The following is a 25682-nucleotide window of genomic DNA, read 5'->3' as shown; positions in this document are numbered from 1 at the left end:
TCTTTGCTGTCACCTGCTCGTCTTGATCTGCCAAGAGAAAGGACACTGTGGCAGTGGTTGGGTGACCCGGAATGGACAATAAAACAGGGGTGATCATCTCATTCCTCAAGTCTTTATAAAGAGTGCAAGCCAGAAGGGCATGCGCCACCGATTCGGGACTGCCATCTCCACGGGGACACAAGCGTTTTTCATGTGGAATCTGTTGGAATCGCCCCTCAAGTACAGCCAAGGGCAATACATTCAGTCTTGCAAGAGTAAAAGTGCATCTATATTTTAGAATGGTATTTGGTATTGTATTGATATTAGATTTTTATGCACACCTCCTCGGAACTGATGCTTTGGATGAAATCTCAGTTTAGGAATTTTCAAAATAAATTAATGGCATGATTCTAAGTGTTAGGCTGCACTGTGGCAGATCAGTGAATAGATTCTGAGATGGGCGCTCATCCCTGAAAAGCTTTCTATGTTTATTAAAGTAAGCAAATCTTAGTGTGTACATTGATTTGTGTTCCCCATAGAAAAAGGGGGGGCATGAATCTTTGAACAGCCAACTGGGTGCATCAAGTAGCTGTGGCACTGAAGATATGTAATGGTGCAAATGTTTTGGGCTGATGTATAAAGCGCACGCAAGGGATGCAGGTGGCGCTGTGGGTTAAACCACAGAGCCTAGGACTTGCTGATCAGAAGGTCGTGGTTCGAATCCCCACAACGGGGTGAGCTCCCGTTGCTCGGTCCCAGCTCCTGCCAACCTAGCAGTTCGAAAGCACGTGTCAGAGGCTCAGGAATAGAGAGCGGAGGAGAGGAATCCGAGGGGAGCGTAGGGGAATATGACAGTGACCCGAGAGATTCCATGAGCTTCTCCAGCGAATCAGAAGATTCCCAGAAGGGGGCGCCTATGGTAAGGACAAGGGGGGTCCCAGGGGGGACGCTCCAGAAACAAGGGACCAGCGGGGACTCCCAAGGGAGCAGCGGAGGATCAGGACCAGTTCCCCCACCAGAGCACAGTGGGGGGGAAGAGTCACATGAGTCAGGACCAGCCTCTCCTCCAGCGGGGAGAGAAGATGAGTCAGGGATGACCACGCCCCCATCGGGAAGTGGGGAAACGGAGGGAAGGTCAGGTCCAGCTAGCCTCCCCGAAAGAGGGAGCAGTGACACAAGTGTAACGGTCAGAAGGAAAGTGGGAGGCTGCGCGCGCGCGCCAAGTTCAAATGTGGAGGAGCGCAGGACAGCAGAAAACCCGGATTGGGAGCCAGGTCCAAAAGCCCGAAGGAGGGAGGGGGAAGAGTCAGGGGACTCAGCGTCAGAGGAGTCTAGGAAGGCTGAGACTCCGACTAGCAGGCGGACCCAGAGAAGGAAGGAACAGAGGAAGAGGTGGAGTAAGGCTAGAATCTTAAACTGGTGTCAGGGGGGAGGAGATTCATTAAATATTTATTAGCATTTTCAAATAACACACAACAAACAAAAACAAAAAATAAACAAAACAAAAAACACAAAAATACATAACATTCAAAACTAAACAAAAAAAATAGAAAAAACACATAAAATTTCTAATACTTATTATTCTTAACCTTATTTCTCAGACTTCCTCACACCTCCCCTTCTTGTATTCCAATTTAAATTGTCAGTTCAGCAAGTCCTTAACTTATTTCTTTACCTTAGCTTAAACATTTGTTCTAACATACTATTGCTTTACTTTACTTCTTTTTTCCATTTCTTCAATTTATTTTTAACAGCCTTATTTTCAATTAATTTAAAAAGAAAAGAAACCAATTTTACCTTATTAAAATTACACATCAATACTTATACCTCATTAATTATTCTTAAACCTTTTTCCTAAAGTCGACCAAAATTTCCCTTCCACGATTTACCCAATTTCCTTACCACTAACAAAAAATATAAAAAGCAAATTATCCTTATGTACCCTTTGGATTCCCAACCTCCACCCACCCTTTTCCCGGTTCCAGTCCCCAACCAATATCCATCAGTCTTTATATTATTTATTTAGCCTGGAGATCTCACATCCGAGGCCCTTATATCTCTCTCAGTTCCTTTCTGCCGGTCTCTTTGATAGTCCTTAATGTTGAACCCCAAGTCTCGGAGGGGCTCCGGCCCAACAGAATCCATGTCGCTTCCAGCCAGTCCTCCATGCTTAAAGGCAAAGCCTATGGGGTGCTCCAACTCTTGTTTCAAATTTCTTTCAAATCCAGATGTCCCCAAAGCTCCAGCTTTCACCAACAAATTTGTAATCCTCAGGTCTTCAGATCTCCTCCAAAAGGGATCTCTCCATTTTCCAGACTCCCATTCAGACCAGGCTTTCCACATCCACTTTTTATTATCCTTTTTTTATCATCATGTCAGGCCTCATGTTGTAACTCTCCTTTGACTCCTGCACATCTCCTGCTCCTCCTTCATTTTCTTCAAAAACAACATATTGCTCCATCGTTTCTACACTTTCAGTTTCATTTATTTGTTCAGTTGAATGGGCTTCCTGTTTCAAGTCCTTATCAGGCTCAAAACTGTTGTTTACTGTCCAATGTAGTAATGATACCTTTGTAGACAAAGCATTGTACTCATCTTGCAAGTTTCCCAAGAGAACGAGTGCTCTGTCCAATTCTGCTTGGATTTTACATACTCCAGCCATTTTTGTGATGTAATGTCCCTATTACCCCTCTAGGGGGATTTTAGTTCCTTGTTGTTCCTTTCAGCTTAAAACCAAAAGTCCAGTTATTTTGTATCAGCCCTCCTTATTTTCAACAAGTTATACCAAGTAAACCAGCAAAAACAGCAGAAACAATGTTCTCTTTTTCCAGCTGGCAACTAGCTGACTAGCAGCTCACTTGACAGCTGTCAAAATCTTCAATGCAACAGGCTTTCTCATAGGACGTTCCCGGGTCTCGGGGGGGGGGTGAAATTTCAGCTCCCAAAATTCTTTTTATCCTCCAGTAAATCTTCTTATAATATCAAAACCGTGAAGTCAGGATCTTTCATTAAAAAAACGAAAAACAGATTCTCTCGACCTTAGCTGCCCAGTCCTTTGCTTTAGATTGTTTACAAAGAGGGGGGGTGAACTTCCTTTTTAGCCCCTTCCCGCTCGTTCCAAATCCAAAATTAAAAATTTTTAAAGTTCCAATCTCCGTATTACTCACGGGTTTATATTTTAGAGTCCAATCGGTCTTGGAAGAAGTTGGCGCTCTCTGTCAATGGCTTGCGGCTTCACTCCGTAGGCGAGGGAGTACTCTCAGCACCACGCCTCACCCTGCCTCCGTTCCGAAGCCTTTAAAAAAGGCTCCGTCCCGGATTGGGGGGGCGCAAATGGTGCCCGCCGAGTCTCTGTGTTCACAGGCATCCGCGCCTGTGATTTTAAGGGTCTCCGCTTCGCCGCAGCGGCCAGACCCAGACGCTACGGAGCCGATTCCCTCCGGAGCTCGGAGGGAATCCGCCATTAAACAATGGCGCCAACCCGGAAGTCTGAGGGGGGGGGAGGAGATTCAGATGGAGCTTCGACGGTCTAAGGTACAGACGTAGCGTTGCACGCTGCGCGTGTGGAAGTGAAACTGAACTTCAATAAAGACTTTTATACTGGAGAAAGAAGCAGCGTTGGTCTTGTGTGAGCTGGGACCTTGGGCAGCGCTGACAGCACGTCAAAGTGCAAGTAGATAAATAGGTACCGCTTCAGCGGGAAGGTAAACGCCGTTTCCGTGCGCTGCTCTGGTTTGCCAAAAGCAGCTTAGTCATGCTGGCCACATGACCCGAAAGCTGTACGCCAGCTCCCTTGGCCAATAAAGCGAGATGAGCGCCGCAACCCCAGAGTCAGCCACAACTGGACCTAATGGTCAGGGGTTCCTTTACTTTTTTTATAAAGCGCACAGCCAGCTCTACCAAAAGGCATAGTAAGGCAGCCAATTCTGGGCATATTGTTTTCCTTTTCTTTTATATTGATGCATTTTAATTCCCAAGGAAGCGGAACTTGTGGGGTTATCTGCCTCAGGTGCCCAAGTAACTTGGCGAGTCTTGGGTAGTTTGTGCCTTCAAAGTTGGCGAGAGGAGATCCACTTGCTGTTCTGCCTCAGGAGCTACAAAATGTCAGCCCTGATAGAGCAATCTTTTGATACACAGACCAATCCCAATTTCAAAGGCTGAATGAAGCAGGCTTTAAGGGGGCAGGGGAAGAAGAAGCAAGGAGCAACTAAAAAAAGAGCAATAAATATAAATAGAGAGAAGAAAAATCTCTTATTGAGAGAAATCTGTTGCTGGTGTGCTGTGAGCAGTAAGCAGTTTCTCAGCACTAATAGTGAGTATTAAAGAGAGGCAGTGTGATGGACTAAACATTTTTCTCCTTGATCGTTTTGTGAGGGAAGAGCAAACACCACATATCTTCTGAACGATACCATTCTGTTTATGCTCTTGTGTGTCCCTTCTCTCATTTCCCAGCCTGCACTGTCTTTTTCTCTGTTCACTTAGCTAGGTGTCGTCATGTTTTTTAAAAAGACACATCTCCAATGTCAGTCACACTGTGGGTCGGCCACACACTGACAAACAGGCTGAATGTTGAAGGCTTTTGGTGGCTGACTTTACAAAACGAGAATGGAGAGTTATGGCCTGAACTTTTATTGATTTTCATTTAAGTACAGTGCACAGAAGATTATGTTATGGACTCTGTAATTCCAAGCAAGAAAGCTTTTTTCTCCTCCTTTTCCACTCTGTGAAAATAGATAAGGAGGAGACCTAGGGAAGATGCATCTTAAGCCATCAGAAATGCTTCATCTCTGCTAAGTTGCTTTGAGAAAAATAAGCCACTGAAAAGTTTGGGGAGGGGGCGGCATGAGTTGTAGTGTCTGTCACTATTGGCAACTGTGTAATTTTGTTTTGTAGGCCATTTGCTAATTTTGACAGAATTATTTTCAAAGATAGAAAGCAACATGGAACGGTCAGGCTCCAGAGTGAGAAATGAGAATAGAATAGGGAAGGAGAAAGTGGTTTTAAAATATAAGGGGCCTCTGACAATTTATAGTTCCTGACACAAAAATTGTAGATAAGGGGGGTGATGGCTGGGAGGCCTCTTGTACAACAGCAGCCACCAGAATAACATTTTCTGTATACGGAGGTTTAGAAAAACATGGTGTGTGTAGCTTTTTTCTTCTTCTTTTTTATTGGGAGGGAAGCAGTATCATAATAGTTCTAAGGTAGCAGCTTTTCATATTGAGGGCTCCTGTACTTGAAATGGCACATGCTCTCTTTCTCTCTCTCGGTTTTGCATGCTTCATGAGTTTAATTTTCTAGGAATGCTTTGGAAAGGGAAAGAGTGCCACATAAAAAAAGAACTTGACTATTCTGCAGTTTGTACAAAATTGCAGGTAAAGCTGTGTCAGACACATTTTTAAATCTTCTGGCAGAAGAGTTTTCCCTCTCAAAGACCAGTTAAATCCAAAGAAACTTTTTATAGCAGGGCAGATGTTTCTACATGCTGATTTGCATGCCTCTAAGACACATTGTCATGTATGTTGCATACAGGCACTCCAGAAGTGTCTTAAGGTGCAAATGGGGCTCAGAAATGTCCAATGTTAAATATTAAATTGAAAAAGGATCTCAGCTGTACTGAAGACACCATCCATGAGTATCATAGAACAGCAGAAGTACTAGAAACTCACTGTCAAGGGCTCATCCTCTTCACTCTCAACCTCAACTTTGTCTGCCTCTCTCCTTAGCTCTCAGCTGAGCTTGGCTCCTTCCTCCACTGCTAAGCTCTGCTCCCAAGCCAAGTAACTGCATTCAACAGCTGCGTCACACAGCTGCATCTCTCCCTCACCTCTATCAATTAGCCTTAATTGTAACAGCAAATGGGTTAGAATCATAGGATTGGAGGGGACCACAAGGGACATCAAGTCCAGCCCCCCGCATTGCAGGAGCCTCAGCTAAAGCATCCTTGACAGGTGGCCATCCAACCTCTGCTTAAAAACCTCCAAGGACGGAGAGTCTAGAACCTTCCAAGGGAGACCGTTCCACTGTCAGTTTGTCTGATTATCATCCCAATGGAAGTCAGTCCCTCCCCCCGCTTCAATCTTAGGGTGACATTAGCCCCCTCTACCCTCTTCATTTTGGGGTCTCTGGTTTCAAAGCATCACAAGGGACACAGAGTGTATGCAGAATGAGCACTCTTTTACTTGAACAGAATTGCCACTGTATGTATTGTTTGCATTTACATTACCTTGCTCCCTACAATTCCTCCCACCCTCAATGTGTATATATACCTTCCAAGTACATATTTCATTTCATGCACCTGATGGACTCTACTCAATAAAAGCTTATGCCTTAATAAATGTGTTCGTCTTTAAGGTACCACAAGACACCTGGCTGCATTGGCCTTGTTTATTTTTGACTGCCATTGATTGCAATTGAGCACGTAACCCATGTAAGCAGAGTTGATGCTGTTATGGTCCAGGATATAAATTGCCTCCAGATCACTTTAAAATAGGAATCCCCGCCCCTCACACTTCTGCAATAGATTTCCACAGTGAAAAACACTTACGTAATGCGTTTTAGGCAAGTGCAGTTAGATGTTAATCCTAATGTTTGTCCCAGCTTAGAATTTGTTGCCCAGGATTTTGGACCTCCATATAATGTCCACATGCAGGTGTTATTTCAAAGTTTAAAATGCACAGTTTTGGAGAGAGTTAAATTGTATAGCTAAAAAGTAGCAACAAAGTTCAATAAATATCACCCTCAAAAAATATACCTTCCATCATACCATCATTTTATGCCGCTTTGTATGCCGCTTTTCCATAGTTAGACATGCTCAAGGCGGCTTGCAACATAGAATCATAGAATTGTGGAGCTGGAAGGGATCCTGAGAGTCATCTAGACCAACACCCTGCAATGCAGGACTCTCAGCATGTCGTCTCCCATCCAATTTGAATCCATACCAGACCCTGCTTAGCTTTGCAACTGTGCTAGCAGTTTTATTGCTGCACCACCACATAACAAAAGTAGTCCTAAGCAATAAATAAAACATCAAAACTACACAACCAAACCGAGCCATTTCCACATGAATCATAGTAAGATCTAAAATAAAGTTGCAAAAAAATTTAATATTAAAAACAGCAAAAAAAAAACGCCCAAAAAAATCCCTAAACAATACCCCATCCCAAGTGTCTGTTCAGCCCCCAGCTTTTGCAGTTAGGTCCCTGCACTCCTAGGCCAGGTGAAAAATGGCCTTGGAAGTCAAGAAAGCAGGTCTTCCAAGACCCACAGCTAATATTTTCCAGTCTATGTACCCATAAGGCTTCAATAAGGTGTGGAATATATATGGTCATAGCAACAGAATAAATGCAAAGTTGTTCCTGCCTTTATTTGAAATGAAAAGCTTAGTAGGTGAAAAGAGGGAAGGCTGGTCCGTGTGCAGCCCTTAGCCATGCTCAGCTTCCCTTCCCTTCCCTTCCCAGCTCAGCTTAGACTTCTCTGCCAGTATACTTAACTTCATTAGGGCAATGAATTTGAGTTGGTTGTTATGTGTTGAAGCAATGAGCTCCTCTGTTGCTGAGTCACCATGAGGTCATAGAAGTCTGGGGAACAAGTGAGGAGGGATGGGCATGCCAAAGGTATGGCATCCAGAACGCCTTATGGTGGAACAGTGCACATGTTTCTTAATTGTGGTTAAGTTACTGGAAGCAGCAGTGGAATGAAACATTCCCTTTCCATAGTGAATTCATGCTTCTGCTTCTGCTGCTTCTTTTAAAAAGTTTAGGTTTAACCAGACTTTCCACAAGATTATTGTTAACTCCAAAATCTGTTGAAAAAATCCTGGTTGGGAAGGAAGGATTTCTGCATTTGAATATAAAGAAGAGCTCTGCAGAATCATATGAAAGGCCTGTCTAGTACAGCATTGTAATCCTACTATGGTCAACCAGCAAGCAGGACAGGAGTGCAATGGCCTTCTCCCACTTGCCTTTCCCAGAAATACATTAAGAGCACACACTCTCTGATACTTGAATTCATTTGTAGCTATCCTGACCATTGTGGGCCTTACCCTTCATGAATGGGTGTACGATCGCCTAGCCTGCTGTTGATCTTTTAACTGTGGTTAACTGATCAGCTCTTACGATGTGAGTTCCCAAGCCTAAGAAGGCTCTCGGATTCTTCACGAAACAAATGTTTTCTTTACATGGAAAGCAAATGGGGTTTTGCGGCAAATGTGCCATAACTACATGCCACAATTACCCTGTGTTAAGTCTAGCCATAAGTACATTGTAACCTGCACTCTGACTGGGGAAGTGGAAACAGCCCTGCACGCACCCTCTAATTTCACAGTGCTCCCTTGGAAGGTAACACGGATGCTTTGCCACTGCTTGTAACTTACCATATGATTACACTGCCCACATTTGGCACGGGAATAAGGAGAGTCACATGGTACTTGAAGGCCATGAAGCATTGCTGGAACTTGTTCCTCTATCTCTCGTGGAAGGCTTTCCCCAGTCAATTTCTGCTTTTGCTACTAATTGAAGTTTCATCTGTAGAACTAAATGCAATCTCTTTCCAATGTTCCTTCTGGTTGTTGCACAATTACCGGTACATGTGAAATCCTGCATGCTTACTCAATGGAGCTTGCTCCCGGGTTAGTGTTAGTGCATGGATGACAGTATACAAGTGTGCTCTTAGTTGCATTCTGAGCATGTTTGTAGATGGATTAACACCCGTTTGCCATCTGTCCTGCTGTTTGCCCAAAATGGCCTTCAGGTAGCTTAAAGCGGTGCACTGAACATGTATGTGATAAACCATCACTGTAAACGTCTTGAAGGCTTATTAAACCATTTGTTCTTCTATACACTCCTACCATACTGGGTTGTAGACATACAAATCCGGTCTTCCTACTTGCTTCTTAGCCCACAGGGGATTTGACTGATATTTATTCAACCAAGTTGTCTGTCTAGCAGGGCTAACAAGTAGTAATGTTAAAAGTATCAGGGGATTCACAAACTGCAAACTGACCCCGTCAGATAAATGCCAGAAAAGGGAGGCTGCATGTAAGGTTGCCTAAATTATCAAATAGCACAGGGACCTTGTGACAACTGTGAAGGATTTGAGACACCAACTGGTTCAAATACTGAATCCTGACATTTAACTTACAAGCCAACTTGTCATTGCTAACCACATACCCTTGGCACTCGTTACTGCCTTTGCTGCTGTATGGAGAAAATAAAAGATTTATTTATTCCCATAATGGAGAGATGAAAATGACTTTACATATTGCACTTTCTGCATATCATTTTATTTAATAAGAATAAATGGGTTTCCCCTTTCTTTTTTAAGTGTTTTAAACAGCTAGTGAGTTCAATTAGCTCTACATTAAAGAAGAAAACAAGAAAGTATCTTGTGGCATCTTAATGACTAACACATTTATTGTGGCATCCGCTTTCATAGACGAGATGCATAGACGAGAAGTGGACATTTAGCTGCCTGAGGCAAAGGGAGGACAATGCCTTGTCCTCATTATGTACCCTGAAACTTTAATTTTACTTCACTAATGGTAGAAGAACACCGTCCACCACTGTACCTGAGAGCAACAAACGAACTAAAGGGGCAGGACAGACTATGTAGCGCACACTGTTCTGTTCTCCTACACAGTGGCACCGTTGGAATATCTGGTGATACTTGACAACAATCAAATAATAGGTTGACAATTGATCAGTTGATTGATTTGCTACTGAGCAAGGTACAGGGTTCTTGGGTTAATGACCAAACCCTAAACAAGTTGGGCCCCAAAGCCCTTCTGGGCTATCTGATCCCTTATACTGAGGGATCTCAATCACTGAAATCCTCTGATGGGGCACTTCTGGTGGTTCCCCACCCACCTGTGATTTGGTTTAGTGTGGTAGGAGCTGTTCCTGCCCTCTTTCAGACATCTTCTGAGAACTGCACTGTTTAGATAGGCCTTCACAGTATGATTCCCCCCCCCCTTGAGTCAACCAGTATTTACTGACATTTTATCAATGTCTTTAATTATGTTCTGTAGATATTTATAGACCATTTCATTGTATTTCATATACTGCAATTAGGGTGGATAAAAATAAATGTTTTTTTTAAAAAAAATCAGATTTTTTTATTTAAATTGGAATTTTTAATTTAAATTTGATTTTTTTATTTAAATCAAAAAAAATTATTTAAATTGGATTTTTAAAATAAAATGCTTTTGGAGGAAAAAAAAATCTTTCTAAAGATAGTTTTCTATTTAAGTTACATTATAGTCCAAAGTCCACCAGGAAATAAGGATTTATTTTTAAGTTTTTCATGTGGGCTGAAAATCAGTCTAAGTTGTTTTTTTATTTAAAAAATGTTTAACCACATCAGTTAACAAACATGGATACATCTGCTATGATGTTATTGTTTTAGTTAAATAAATAGTTTAAATTGTTATTAAGGAAATGGTTATTTTTCTCCTTCCAAGAAAGTACAGCAGAAAAGTTGTCCCATATAAACAGTTAACTTACTAAACCTCACAATAATTTCATAATTATCTGTCTATGTATTTCTAATAGTTTAACCAAATCAGTAATTTTTTATATAACCGTAAAAACTACTCTGAAAATTTATTATTCCAAAAATGAAACCTTCATCTGGTTGTAAATATTGATTATACCAGCAAGAATGTCTTTCTGTAAAAAAAAAAAAAGTTTAAATCAAGTCTTACTTGATTTGATTTAAATCAAATCCATCCTGACTGCAATGCACCTTAATATGTTCCATGAAAGTGTGCAAATAAATAACAAATAGGCTGGTAGTTGGCTGGCTGGCATACTGACCCTTCATATCTATGTGGCCTGTGTATGCTTTTTCGTCAGAGGCATCCTTCTCAAAAGAGAGAAGGAGAAAAGGAATATAGACTCCAGCTTTATAGCACAATGCAAAGACTCCGTGCTTAAGGGTTGCCCCATCACGAGTGGTGACTGTATGCTGGCGTTGCAAGGATGTTCTGTGGGCATTGCTGGCCAGGCACAAAGGTTTATAAATTGAGTGCTAGTCAGCTGAAAGAAAGCAAAAGGAATCTCTAGCCTGTCCAGAAATAAAGCAATATAAGAGAGCGTGGGAGACTTTGCTTCACTCCTTCCCCGATCTTGAGTGCAAGTCCCAAGCTCATTATTAGAGTGCGAGGCCCAAGCTCATTATTCTCTTACTTAAACACTCTTATATTGTCTTAGGGATGTGGAATCATTTCTGTCTTTTTGTTTCCCCAACTCACTAATCTTAGTGTAATTATAACGGCGATGGCACTCCTCCAGGGCTACATTGTCGAGCACAAAATTGCAGTCCTTCCGTAGGAGTGAAGTCCAAATTCCTTGCTGAAGCAACAACGAAATAATAAATACACCAACTATATAAAAGTAATAATTATATTGTTTGCTTCTGACATTACAAGATCTTGATTTTGATCAACTAGAGTAAAGTATGTGAGAATAACATTTTGTCTAAATATTTGTTTTCTGTTCTGTTTCCTGTGAAGGGAATCCTTCAAACTAAGCACTGGTAAAACGTTTCTTGCCTTTGCTTAATAAATTGTGCAATGTGATTCCCAGTGAATGTTATTCCCCTGGTGCTCCTTTTTGCTCATTTCCCTATTACGCTTAAAAGTCTCGGCTGAGTTCTTCTGTGATCCCCGCTCCAGGACAAAAAAAAAAAGGCACATTCTCAGCAGGTTCACTGTGTCTAGTGCTACTGGATGGATGGAGAAGGAATTATTGAAGAGGAAAGGCAATGTGATTTAGAGAGAATAAGAATTAGGCCGAATGAGGCACCCTACTAATGTAACATGGTCTTGCACTGAACTTGCAGCAAATTCATCAGCGCAGGCTCAAGCTGGCAAACCACCCATATGAGCAAGGCTGCTATTGAGTTCTAACCTTTTAAAGAGAGTTCTGTCCACAAAAACACCATTGTTCTCTAGAATGACTGAGTGATGTCTGACAATGAATATAACAGGGAAAACTACAGTCCTGCAATGTGACATAAATGGTGCAGATTATTTTAAGGCTTCCATTTATCAACATAGTAGTTAATTTTCAGATTAAAAAGTTTGTGGTGGTTTTTTTTTATAGCTTGAAATCTCTAGACTGGAAGTTTAATCTAAGTAGTTAAACTTGTGTTACTGTGCCTGTCTGCTCTTAACCGCAGAAGTTTCTCAGGAGATTGAGCATTGTGGTTTAAAACCAAATATATATGTTATCTCGATACCCAGACTTTGTATGCATTCCCTCCTTCTTTGCTACACTATGTGGATTCCAGTCAGGTTTAGACATAAAATAAGCATGCTGAAATTCAAGCTGTACCATTATTTGGTCATAAATGTCTACTGAACTGTAATTTTAATGATACCATTTTAAATATATTTCATCTGCATCTTCCTTTTAAAAACATTACAATGAGCCTTTCAAAATCCATTTTGAATTCTATGCATCTTACTAATGTTTATGTATTTAAGCTTTGATTTTGTTATGAAGTGCGCATTTGACATTTCAGCTTCAATTTTTATAACTGGCTGTATCCCTAATTGTGGAATATTATCAGCATTGCTCAAAATACTATTGAACATATAATTTGCATGCTATACATTAATACAGTATTATTGTACGTAATGTGTAGCATTTCAACAAGAATTGCATGATGCCATTGATGTATCAGGATGCTGTATAACTTGAATGAAGAAGTAATGTAGGTTTATGCCAGGAGAAGTGTATTAACCCAACTTGGCTGATAAGTATAAAAAACATACGAGATAAAAATGAAATTGTATACAAATTTGTTTTGTGCTTATTCACACATCACAAGGCAGCTTTAAGCTACCTCCTTAGAAATAAATCCTACAGAAGTGAACAGGTGGCTGATTTCATGCCATTAGTCATCAAGAAAACGTCCTCTCGGTATCAGGGAAAACTGTAATCATATACTTGGTTTAAAAACATGGCATAGAAAGTAATCTTAACAGTTTTGTGAAATGAGAAGTTCACTGAAATCAGCAGCAAGTCTCCTGGGGCACAACTTGGTTTCTTGGTTTCTGGTAGAGTTTTTCAGTTGATTTCCACCAAACAGCGAGTTTGTTCTGGATCAGCAGGATCAGTAGCTGGTTTAACTGGCTGGCTGTAATTCTTTGCAAAAAGCAAAATGCAATTTACTGTGCTGAGAGCTGGTTTAAGCTAAACTTACGTTGCTTTAAGATGAGTGCCTCCTGCCCTATGTATTTGCTTCTGCTGCACACACAATCCCTGCTAAATCTGAGGGTTGGTAAATAAACAACTCAGAAGGACATAATAAATATTCAAAACTGCTTCAATTCAATGCGTTCCAGAAGGTGGTGCACAGCACTTCTTACCACTTTGAAGTGGTTGAGCGCAAAACAGTATATTCCATTAGAAAAGATCAACATAATATAATTGTGATGTTAACAGTAGTTGTTTAGACTAAACAGTTCCTTCATCTGCTGTTGTAGGTGGGCACCCATCCTTGGAAAGCAGTCTAGCAACTATAGGAAAGAGGAAGCTGCCTTGTATGTAGCCAGACCATTGGTCTGTTGAGCTCAGTATTAGCTGTACTGAATGATGGCAGCTGTCCAGGGTGACATTCCCAGCCCCACCTGGAGATGCCGAGGACTGAATCTGTGAACCTCTGCATGCAAAGCAGATACTCCAGCACTGAGTTATGGTCCTTCCTCATAAGTTTGATACTGCTGGGATAGCTCAGTCAGCAGAGCATGAGACTCTCAGGGTCATGGGTTTGAGCCTCATGTTGGACAAAGGATTCATGTATTGCAGGGATTTTGGACTAGATCAGAGGTTTTCAACCTTTTTGAATCCACAGTTCCCTTGACCAACTACATTCTTTCTGCGGCACCCCTGTGGGGCTCAGGAGCCCAGTTGTGTCACCCCTTGCCTGCAGAGCTGGCAGCCTCTCACACATTTTTGAACACTCCCCCTTGTGGAGTGTTCCCTCAGCCTCCTCTGCCCTCTCCCCTCTCCTTGGGAGTCCTGCTGCTGCCGTCCCTGGTCTCTGAGCTGCCCTCCCACTCCACCCCAAAGAGCCTGCAGAGCTTATAGCTAGGGCTGCTGCAATAAACAGCTGTGCAAGCCTTTGGGAGGCAGAGACGCAAGAGGGCATCAGAGGAGGGAGGGAAGGAAAGAGGGACAGAGGCCAGAGTTACCCCTAACCATCATTCAAGGCACCCCAGGGTGCCATGGCACACTGGTTGAAAACCACTTAACTAGGTAACTGTTGTGGTCCCTTCCAACTCTACAGTTGTCAGGCAGCTGCAAGCAACTCCCACAGCCAGTTGCCCAGGAACGTACAAAGAGAAGGAAAAGTTTCTTACCATCCACTTTTTATTCAATATTTACAGAGAGAGGCTTTGGAACACAGCCTCTTGGATAATGCTGTTGTCCTGAGTGAATCTCCACCTTGCTTCTCTCCCATCGTCATCACCTCCTCTAAGGGTGCCGCTTAATGCCCTCTGTCTTTGAGCTCTTTGCTCTCCTACTTTTAAGGCTCGCCGGGTTCTGGGAGGTGGTGGGTCTGGAATGCTTTCTAGTGACAACGTGTCAGCCAGCTGCTGCTCTGGCTCTGTTTGTTCCTCCTCTCCTATTATTTCCCAACCTTTCCCCTCATCTTCCTCTGAGCTATGGCCTCCCTCAAACCCCTGTTTTAATTCTGAACTGTTTCCTCTTCTCTGGAAGGGTCAGGCTGGGGAGGCGGTCTCCACCATTCCTCGTCTGCCCAGTCCCTGACAACAGTTCTGTGATTCTAACTATTCTATGATTCCTGTGTATTTGTCCTTTGGTGCAGCAGAACAGCATGCTGGCAATAGCAATAGTATACCCTTCATGTGCAGTTTCACCAATAAAGAGCAGGGGGATTTTAAAATTTACACCCCACTGCTCTGCTTTCAAGGCAGCTTCTCTCTATTATGGAAAAATAGTGCAGGAAACGCCTACATAAAATTCCCCCCGTTTTTCTTTCTTTTCAATCCATTTATGTGTTGGTCCTTTAGAGAACATCCTCTGTTGTAACTCATCCCTTTTGTGTGGTGACACACATTTTGCTGGTTATCTGAGCATGGAGGAGCCAAAACAAAATTACATAGGTTGTGTACCGCAACACAAGTGTGCAATCTTGTCATTTTAGTAGGCCCCATTTACTGCTTCCTCTCCCCGAAAAAGGTGAAGCCTTAAATGTAACAAGTTGGGTTATATTTACCAACTTTTAAACTTCATTTAATTTGCTTTCCCCCCTTTTTATCCCTAATGCTTATACAAGCATTAGCCAGAAAGTGGTAGTGGAAATGCCAGTTTTGCAAGAATTGGGGTGTGTGTGTGTGTGTGAGAGAGAGAGAGAGAGAGAGAGAGAGAGAGAGGGAGAGAGGGTTTTATAAACCTCTGGCTTGGCTCCTCAATATGAGATGTTTGTCAATCAAATACAGGCAGAGCTGATCTCAGACTGCAGTGGTCTCAGGTTACCCTGTACCTGCTTATGGGTTTGACTGCTCCCTTGCTTGGCTATCTGTGTTCTTTACAGTAGAAATGTCAGAATCAGTGGTATCTATTTATTTCCAGACTGCTGGCCCTCACAGACCATGATCTAGGACAAATCCTAGATTGAGGTATTCTGGACTCAAGTTGTTAATGGCCTTATAAAAATCAGACAAGAACCTTGAATCTGGCTGGCCTGGTAGAGTGCAAGGCAGTGCAAGCTTTTGAGAACTGGAGATATGTGCTCAAATAGTTGTGGAGGTATGAGGGGCAGTAGGGCCTCTGATGCACTTCCTAATATGGTAGAGGTCTGTCTTTGGCAAGCAGCTTGAGTCAAGCAACCAGCTTGCTCAGCTTCAGCATGTTAGCAGTTGGAGGAGATGGTAGTTTGCTATGCTGAGCCCCTGCATAGCATTTCTGCATTCAGCCAGCCTATCTGAAAGCAGGAGAAGGTTCTTGTGGACCTCAGCTCCAGCCATGTTGTAGGTCTGGTATCTGATAAAACTAGTAAGATATGCCATTGGCTGTAATTTAGAATTATCTAATTAATAGGCCAGGTCAGAATATTTCAGCCACTTTGTGTCCTGGTGCGATTATTTTTGGATGGAAATGTATTTATTTATTTATTTGAATTTATTTCCCTCCTTTCCTCCCAAAGGGCCTTCACACTTTCTTGGCTTAAGTAATAACTGGAAAGATGATAAAATTTGAAGAGATTGGAAGGTTTGAGTGCATCTCTTATATCCTGTTTTTGCTGACTAATGCATTTTCAGAGGAAAGCTGAGAGGAAGGCTGTAAGATTTAGTGATTTTCTAAGCAATATGGTTGTTGTCTCCAAATGCCCTAGGACGAGAGGAGGCAGTGACCTCGAATCTCTTAAAAGGCACTCTGTGTACTTATCGGCCTACTCTATATGCTGCTGCAACCTGTCCAATAACATCAAATCGGCTTCCATGCTCAAAGAGCCATGCAAGCTTTGCCCAGATGAAGACTCTGTCATACAAAACCTTTCATTGTGCTGTCATCACTGACAGACAATTGCTTTTCCAGCTAATTAAGCACCGACCTTTGTGTTAGCCAGAGCTTTTAACATATGGTTCTACCAAGCACTATCTAAATTATATTAAGTAAATTAGTCTTTTTTTGACAAACAGCTGATTTCCCTAGGTAGGCTTGAAATATGAGTCTGAGGCTGTGGAGCCTTACCAACTTAGGCTTTCAGAGTATTAAGTCAATGCAAAAACTCCTATACATTTTAAATAAGGTCATTTTTTCAATCCAGCGATTCCTAGACAACCTAATCAACTTTGAGCAGAACAAGGAGACCTCACAACTACTTCTTTTTTTAAAAAAAAAAGTAACAACACCCTGCTTTTCTCTTCACTCAAAAGAAAGCAACTATATAAACATGGCATTATTCCATTTGTTAAAACACAAATTAACAAAACTAAGCAGCAAAACAAAGAGCAGCCTTTGAAATTGGTATATTAAGCAGCGACAGAATCAAACACTTGTTCAGAAAAGGAATTTCTGAGTTTCCATTGGAACACAAGTAAAGGGGGAAGAGAACTTAAATTTCCTAGAGCAGGAAGGCAAGGCGCCACCAGAGGAAAAGCCACCAACTCTGCCTCAGAAGGCAATGGCACATGTCAGAGGGCTGCAACAGCCAACCTTACTAGACAGGCAGATTCACAAGAGAGAAGAAAGGTTCTTCAAGCAACGCACTCATGCTTCAGTACACTAGACCAGAGGTGCAAGGATATTGCTTTTCAGAAACTGACAAAATAAAAACAATGCAGGGAATCCGGGAAGATGGATAACAGTTTGGTTTGTTTTTTTTTACAGCATAAGCTTTCCTTGATTAGAGTCCACTTCATCAAATGCATGCAAGTGGGGAGAGGGCAAGTGTGTGAAGGAGGGTAAAGGTAAAGGGTAAAGGGACCCCTGACCATTAGGTCCAGTCGTGACCGACTCTGGGGTTGCAGTGCTCATCTCGCTTTATTGGCCGAGGGAGCCGGCGTACAGCTTCCAGGTCATGTGGCCAGCATGACTAAGCCACTTCTGGCGAACCAGAGCAGCACATGGAAACACTGTTTACCTTCCCGCCAGAGCGGTACCTATTTATCTACTTGCACTTGCTTTTGAACTGCTAGGTTGGCAGGAGCAGGGACCGGACAACAGGAGCTCACCCCGTCATGGGGATTCGAACCGCCGACCTTCTGATCAGCAAGACCTAGGCTGTGTGGTTTAACCCACAGTGCCACCCGTGTCCCGTGAAGGAATGAGCAGGCCCCAAAATTGAGGTTGCTAATGATTTGGCTGGGATACAGAGACCAGGTGCACTGAGCAGCTTGGGTACACCAAGTAAGATTTCTAAATGCCCACCACCACCACCACGATTGACTTCCATGCCATTATCACAAACTGCCTCCCCTCAGTTTCAAAAGAAGTTAGGACCATGAGAAGATGCCTTACACCAGGCCACACCATTAGTCCTATCTCAGTATTGTCAACATGGATTGGAAGCAGCTTTCCAAGGTTGCAGCCAGTAGTCCTTACCAGCACTCTCTGGGTTTACTGGAGATGGAACTTTTTACATGCAAAGCATGTACAGTGGTACCTCGGGTTACATACGCTTCAGGTTACAGACTCCGCTAACCCAGAAATAATACCTCGGGTTAAGAACTTTGCTTCAGGATAAGAACAGAAATCGTGCTCCGGCGGTGCGGCAGCAGCAGGAGGTCCCATTAGCTAAAGTGGTGCTTCAGGTTAAGAACAGTTTCAGGTTAAGAACGGACCTCTGGAACAAATTAAGTACTTAACCCGAGGTACCACAGTACTCTAACACTGAACTATGGCCCTTCCCTATGACTTCATGTTTTATTTGACATGTATTGTGGTGGGCTGCTGAGATACTTGGATCTGTCTTGGGCAAGCAGAACAACTCATGTGTTATTTGGATCCGAATCATCGAATGTAAGAATTACTGTAGAATCCTATATCATTGGGGGTGTGCATTTTGTTCTGTTTTATTATGTTGCAGAATGAGGGACAGTACTTTATATCATGCTACGTAATAAAAATAAAAGCAGCAGTAGTGGTTGTTATTTATTACTGTTAGAATCATCATCATCATTATTTATTGAATATAATTTATTACATTTATAACCTACTCTTCCTCTCAAATGACCCCAGGGCAGCAAACACATGATAAAACAGTAAAAAACAAAACAAAAACAAATGCACTTGTATCAGCAAGTCATCCCTAATCAGTCCGTGCTTTTCATAAATTTTTCTTTCCTGGTCTAAAGGCTTTCTGTAAAGCTATACGATACAATTTTAAATCCCCTCTTTAATAACTTTCCATGCTGTAACTTGATTAATTTACTCAGGCAGTTGAGAAGACAGTGTCTTATGTTTCAAGCTGTAGAGTCTTTCCGGAAATGCCAAACCCCTCCCACAAAGGAAAGATTAAGTAGTTCAGGAAACTGTAGGTTTGGAACATTCTTGCTGGGCCACAATGAATCAACAGAGAGCAAATGTAACCATCAGAAAACTGGGTCATAGACAGTATAAGCCAGCTCTTGCCAAATGTCTGTGCAAGCCTATTCAAAAATATGCTTGGTTTACATTTGCGATTTACTCAGGGTATTAGTGAAAATGATAAAATATCCTGTTCAGCGGGAGACCATTCAAGCTTTGAATCTGTGGGATGCTTTGAACTTACCCTGTGTTTCTTTCCAAGTTGTACTGAAGCATGACTAGAGTTGACGTTTGATCCCAGAAATGCTTCCTGGCTTGCAGTTATCCATCTTGTTACTTTCCCTTTCTTTTTATTTCTTCCTGTAACTTTGGAGCGGGGGTGGCAGCGATCCACAGTGCAACATTTACTGAGAGAGCAGAAAATGTATTACCTAGTGAATCTAGCTGCAGCTTTGGTCAGATGTGGCTGTGCTGTTTTAGACCAGGGCAGGGGGACTGATCTCTCCTAGTTGTTGATGAGCTGCAACTCCCATCACTTCCAGCTAGCATGGCCAGTGGTCAGTGACGATGGGAGCTGTAGTCCAACAGCATCGGGGAGGGAGAGCTACACATTCCCCATCCCTGCTTTCAATGAAACAGAGAATGCAGTCTGACAACAAGTGTTGATTGCAGTATGTATACTTGGTGCCCACCAACTTGGACAGGTGGATGGGACAAGCCACCTGTCAATCGAGTGACATCATTATGATATCAAACAGCTGATAGGTGGGTTGTTCCACCCCACTTGTGAAAAGCTCTTACACAGCATTTCAGCCAGCTGGTTAGGTGCTTAGGAACTGCTCAATACCAAGTACACAAAAACTCTTAAGAGAAATTCTGTATCTCTGCACAATTCAAGATATGACTGTGAGCTAGAATTTAAAGCAGAAGGGGGCAAATGCTTTATGAGCTTGATGATGGAATAATTAGCAAACACACTCGCAAATAAATACTATGCACTTTACATAGTTAAGGTAGCCCTAAGGAACAGAGTGAGCAAGCATGCATGGAATTGCAGTGTAAGTGACAGAATTATAAACCAGAAAGACTATTGGTCTTCCACATAATGTTAGCAACAGGCTTTATGTTCACCCCACCTCTCAAAAGTCGCCTGAAGATCCCATCTGATGAACACTGGCCTGAATTATTTCCCTATCAATCCCTGACTTTTGTTCCTCATGGGAATCTATTCTTCTCTTGGCCTTTATGGTGTTTTTTTCTGTATTCTTTTGCCGTTCTTTGATTCATTATTAAAACCTGGTGATGAGATTAATTTTCCTTCAGTAACTCTTTGAAGCTCTGGCAGCACCTAATTAACTCTGGCATGTATTAACTTTTCAGCTGTGGCTGACATGATTCTGCTCTTTTGTTTCTTTATTATAGGTTTTATATATACAGGGGAAGTTGTGCATCGAATGCTAACAGCTACACAATACATCGCACCTTTGATGGCCAACTTTGACCCTAGTGTGTCAAGAAACTCGACTGTCAGATACTTTGATAATGGTAAGTATTAATCCTTCTGCCAGATTATCCTTTCGCTCATCTTTTTTTTTGTTCTTTGTAGGAAAATAAACACTGAAGACGGTTTATAATATTTAGCTCTCAGAAGTTTGATTCATCCGGCTGGCCATCCATCTGAGTCAAATACCATGGTTTAAAATGTTATTGGTAGATTGTGTTGGCAAACATTATCCAATATTATAATCCATCCAAGCTGCTAAAGTCCTAAATCTTACTTTAGTCATGAATCTCAATTAACTTCATCAGCTGAAAAAGACAACCCTCTAGTCTTCCAAAATTATATGCTCCCTCTGGTACCATCAGTACATTAAATAGGAACCATTTTGCATTCTTAGAGTCGTTTTTCACCCAGAGGTAGAGCATGTCTGAGGTTAATAACCCTCATCAAGATGGTGTGCAAAGTGCTCCTATATAATAATCTAATAAGCCTTACTTTACCTACAGCTCCCGAAGGTCAAATACCTGGTACAGAATTTTATGTGATAGAATGCTGTCCTTAGCTTATTAATCTGGGTTGTTGATGATTTTTCTAACTGTGGGGCCCAGTCTTGCTCTGCCCTTTCCCAAGTACCTTCTCAAGCCCTTTAAACCACCTTCTACCCATGGATTAAGATCCTGGCTAGTTCCGATCCTGTTAACTGGAGTTTCCCAGTTTGGGCATAATGGCGAAACTAGGTTAATTAGCTCAGGAAGGTTGAATCACAGTGTACCAGGAAAAGAGGGGCCAAGAGGCAGCACAGTGGTGGAACGCATACATACAAGGTTGGTGAAAATCTTGCCTGAATCACTCCAAAGTTGAAGCCCCACTACCCAAAATGCCCATCTCTACCAAATCCCCCCACAGTGAATCCTCATGGGGAACACTGGTCAAGATAAGGATCGAGGTGGCTATTGGAGGAGGCACTTGGGGCTGGAGTCATTTCAGGTTTTATAAGTTATTACCACTTTGAATAGGTCTCTGTAATTCTTAGCAAGCCAATGCAGTGCTTTTAGGATTGCTGTTATATTCTCCCATCTTGCTGCCCCAGCTAATGACATGCCAATAGCATTCTAAACTTGCTGTAGCTTCCAGATAGTTTTCATGGGCAGCCCCATGTAATCTGAGTGCAAAGTCATCAGAGCATGAATTGCTGATACCTGCTTATCTTGGTCCAACAACAGCCATAGTCAGTGAACCAACTGGAGCTGGAAATAGGCAATCTTCGACAGTGAGGCCTCCTGAGTCTCTAGTGGCAACATCATGTCAAGGAATGTAGTCTCAGGTTTCGTTACCAGGAAATGAATATATATCTATCTCTTGTCAAATCACCAAATAGGCTATATAATTTTGTGGACCGATATATGCACATATTGCATATGCATAATAACCAAATATTTGCGAGACAAAATGAATATTTGTATGGAAGAATTGCTTTTAAATAAAATAGAAGCAACCCGATCAATATTCAGAAAGTAAATTGCAAACATGTCTGTCTGTTTCACACCATCCAGTGATGCGCTATGCAGTGAAATAATTTATGCAGCGAGATTGTGAAAGTTCCATTTGAAGATAACATAATGAACATGCTTCAATTTCCCCCCTTAAATGACTTGCTTTTTTTTATTTCCGCCAAAGTGCTGGTAAGAAACAAGAATAAATTACAGCGTGTTGTTGTTGAACTATTATCGTGATGCTTTAAGATACTCTCCATGGTGCATTGAGCTTGAATCACACTGACCCATTCTGAGTTGTCGTTAGGTCACTCTGACAAGGAAAACTTGTTGAGATGTGAATCAAAGCATATGCTGTGAGGGAATGAGTCAGTTCAGAGTCCAAAAGGCATTTTTTTGTAAGCAAATGCCTGAAATAAACTTTGAGATATTTACTAAAGAGGAGTTGCATTCAGCTATTCTTTACTCAGAGTAGATCTGTTGAAATTAAATACCTTGGGAATATTTTAGTTTAGAGAAAAGGTGAGTAAGAGGTGACATGATAGAAGATTATAAAATTATGCATGGCACAGAGAAAGTGAATAGAAAGGAGTTTTTCTCCCTCATTCGTAACACTAGAACATGTCGACATCCAGCAATGCTGAATGTTGGAAGTTTGGGTACAGATAAAAGAAAATACTTATTCATGCAGCGCATCATTAAACTATGGAACTCACTCCCACAGGAGGCACGAACTTGGTTGGCTTTAAAAGAGGGTTTGGTTGCTATCTTCTGCCTCCAGTCAGAGGCAGTAATGCTCCTGAATACCAGTTGCTGGAAACCATAGGAGGGCAGAGTGCTCTTGTGCTTCAGTTCTGCTTGCAGGTTTCTCACAGGTATCAGGGTGGCTACTGTGAGAACAGGACTACATGGGCTACTGGCCTGACCCGGCAGGCTTTTCTTACATTTAATGGCCATGACTAACTTAGGTCCAGTAATTTCAAGTGGTCTACTCTGAGTGAGAGTTGATTGAATACAACCCAATGCCTTTTGTATTCAGGACGATATCAGGATTTGCCCCGCTTCTACTGTATTAAAAGAGGTAATCCATCATGATCAGGCCAGATTCTTGCCAAGGCAACAAATGAAGGACATTATTAGGAATATAATTTATATAATAGAATATTTTAAAGTGAAGAATGAAAAATAAGCAGCCTTAATGTTTTTAGATGCAGAGAAAGCATTTGATAATGTCTCCTGGGATTTTATGTTTAAAGTTTTAGAGTACATGAGCTGTGGAGACACTTTTATAAGAGGAGTCAAGGCAATATATACCGAACAGTCAGCAAAATTGATAGTAAATGATGTGTTGACTGAGAATTGTAAAATAACTAAAGGAACAAGACAAGGCTGCCCATTGTCACCCTTGTTTATATTTTTTAAAAAAGGATTTGCCCCACTTTTGTAGGGCATACTAGTTACCTGGGAATACATTTTCAAGCTGCTGATCCAACAAAAAGACACAACAGGAATTTTATATTCAAGAATGCAAAAACTGGGGCTTTCCAGCACATGGTAAGCCACAATGCCAGGGCTTTGCTCAGCACGGCAAGGTGGTTTGAGCATATTACTTCGATCCTGGCCCGACTACACTGACTGACAATTAGCTACGAGCCCAATTCAAAGTGCTGGTTTTGACCTATAAAGCCTGAAGCGGCTCAGGACCACAGTACCTCAAGGAACGCCTCTCCCCATATAAACCAACCTGAATTCTGCAGTCATCACCTGAGGCCTTTCTTTGTGCCTCCTTCATGAGCGGTCCAGAGGGTAGCAACACGAGAACAGGCCTTTTCAGCAGTAGCTCCCTGCTTGTGGAATGCTCTCCCTAGGGAGGTTCAGCTGGTGCCTTCACATTATTTTTAGGCTCCAGGTGAAAAGGTTCCTCTTCAACCAGGCCTTTGTTTTTGTTTTAACTATTTGTTTGTGTTTTATTTTGTATTTTTATCTTGTGAACAACCCTGAGATGAAGGGCAGCCCTGAGATATGAAGGGCAGTGTATAAATCTTAACTACAGGCTGCATCCAGCTTGGTAGGTCAGAAGGATTATAGTTTGGTCCATGGGGATTCAACAAAACAATGTGCGTAAAGAATAGTGGGACATGTGCAACTAAGATGCTCAACACCATTATTAATATGGGCATCATCCATAAATTCATGGTGATTCTATTTAGCCGGTGTAGTTAATGTTTACCACCAATGATGTATATTATTTAATACCCTTCTACTCTGAAAGCTTGCAGTAGATAAGAAAAGATAATCTTATGCATAATAAATGGACGGAGTGAAAATGGAATGCTTTAAATATTAACATTTCTGTGTCAGCATTTTGGTAAACATCCTTAAGTTTTATAGGCAGTGAGTTATGAGCTAAATAACACAATGAAAAACCTATGATGAAAGAAAGTTAGCAGTTTTGATTTAGAGGAAACAATATTTTAAACAATTGCACACAGAGAGTTTTAAAAAATAATAAAATATGTAGCATCATTGTTTCACTCAGACCTGACCTGTTGTGGCGTCGAAGTCTGATTTTTTTTTTCTAAGGACTAGCTTGAATTTTTTGGTAGGCCAGCATCAATGTATAGGTACTAGCCCAGGCAGCCCATAATAAATATATCATGTTCTTAGGTACCAGAGTATCAATCCTGACCACTTGTGTGCATCTTCATTCATTCTTGTACCACCTTGCTGCCAAAGCTCTCAGGGAGGTTTGCAGTGGAAAACAATGTCTTACAAACTATGATAGAAGAGGAAGAAGGAACAGGGAGGGATGAGAAAAATAAGGAGAGGTGAAGCCAAATGGCAGTTGATCCCAATGGAGGAAGGCTTTGGCTGGCCCATCACCTCTCCTCAGATTCAGGCAGGTGGCACAGCTGTGGATGGAGGCAGTTCTGAATCTGGCATTTATTATCCCAATAGTATAATAGTTCAGCCCTACAAACCCTACAACATTAGTCACAGATCTAAAGGAAATATAATGCCTCTTCACAAAGTTGCAGTATTAATTAAACTCTGTAATTTGCTGTTGCAAGATAAGGGGTAGTCACTGGCTTCAATTGCATTGCACATGCCACGTGAAAAAGACTGTTTTTTCTTGCTGCTCAGTTCCTGTTTGCACTGTCTTGGGCTCTCTGACATTGAAAACACCCCCTTTTAACATGTTCACATTTCATTGGATGCTGGGATTCTGCACCCACCTTCCCTTCTGTTTTCCACTGAGGGGGTGGCTGATGTTTGGAGGTGTATTTGAACACCCCTCAGTCAAGTTATCTTCTCTTCTGTAGGCTAAGCATGTCTGAACAATAAATAAAGCTCTATCTACTGTAAGGCCTATTTAGCAATAGTAGAAGTGGTGATAATATTGCTATAAAGTTACATTTTGTATGGTATCAGATGCTGCTGAATGGCTACCCTATAATTTACAGCGACATTTTCCTCTCCTCTTTGCGACTTTGGACTTGACAGGTACTGCATTGGTTGTCCAGTGGGATCACGTACATCTACAGGATAATTACAATCTGGGCAGTTTCACATTTCAAGCAACACTTCTCAACGATGGGCGTATCATATTTGGCTATAAAGAGGTGAGTTCAAGCACCGAAATGATTTACTAAATTTAAAATCCTGCTCCGTTCAAGCAGCTGAAATATTTAAAAAGCGACAGCC

General features: G+C 41.8%; 1 protein-coding gene across 2 annotated transcripts in view; it reads left to right on the top strand.

Moving 5' to 3' along the window:
• The window catches only part of PLXDC2 (plexin domain containing 2), a 233670-nt gene that overhangs the window by 157316 nt on the left and 50672 nt on the right, over window positions 1–25682 (top strand). For both annotated transcript variants that reach the window (XM_053359669.1, XM_053359670.1), the window contains 2 exons: window positions 20406–20528; window positions 25482–25600. In XM_053359669.1, the coding sequence (XP_053215644.1) occupies window positions 20406–20528; window positions 25482–25600 (242 nt within the window). The remainder of the gene's footprint in view (window positions 1–20405; window positions 20529–25481; window positions 25601–25682) is intronic.

This window comes from Podarcis raffonei, chromosome 12 (assembly GCF_027172205.1).
Source record: "Podarcis raffonei isolate rPodRaf1 chromosome 12, rPodRaf1.pri, whole genome shotgun sequence".
Classification (NCBI taxonomy): domain Eukaryota; kingdom Metazoa; phylum Chordata; class Lepidosauria; order Squamata; family Lacertidae; genus Podarcis; species Podarcis raffonei.
The sequence above is the reverse complement of the archived record's forward strand: the minus strand, read 5'-3'. Positions and strand labels throughout refer to the sequence as shown.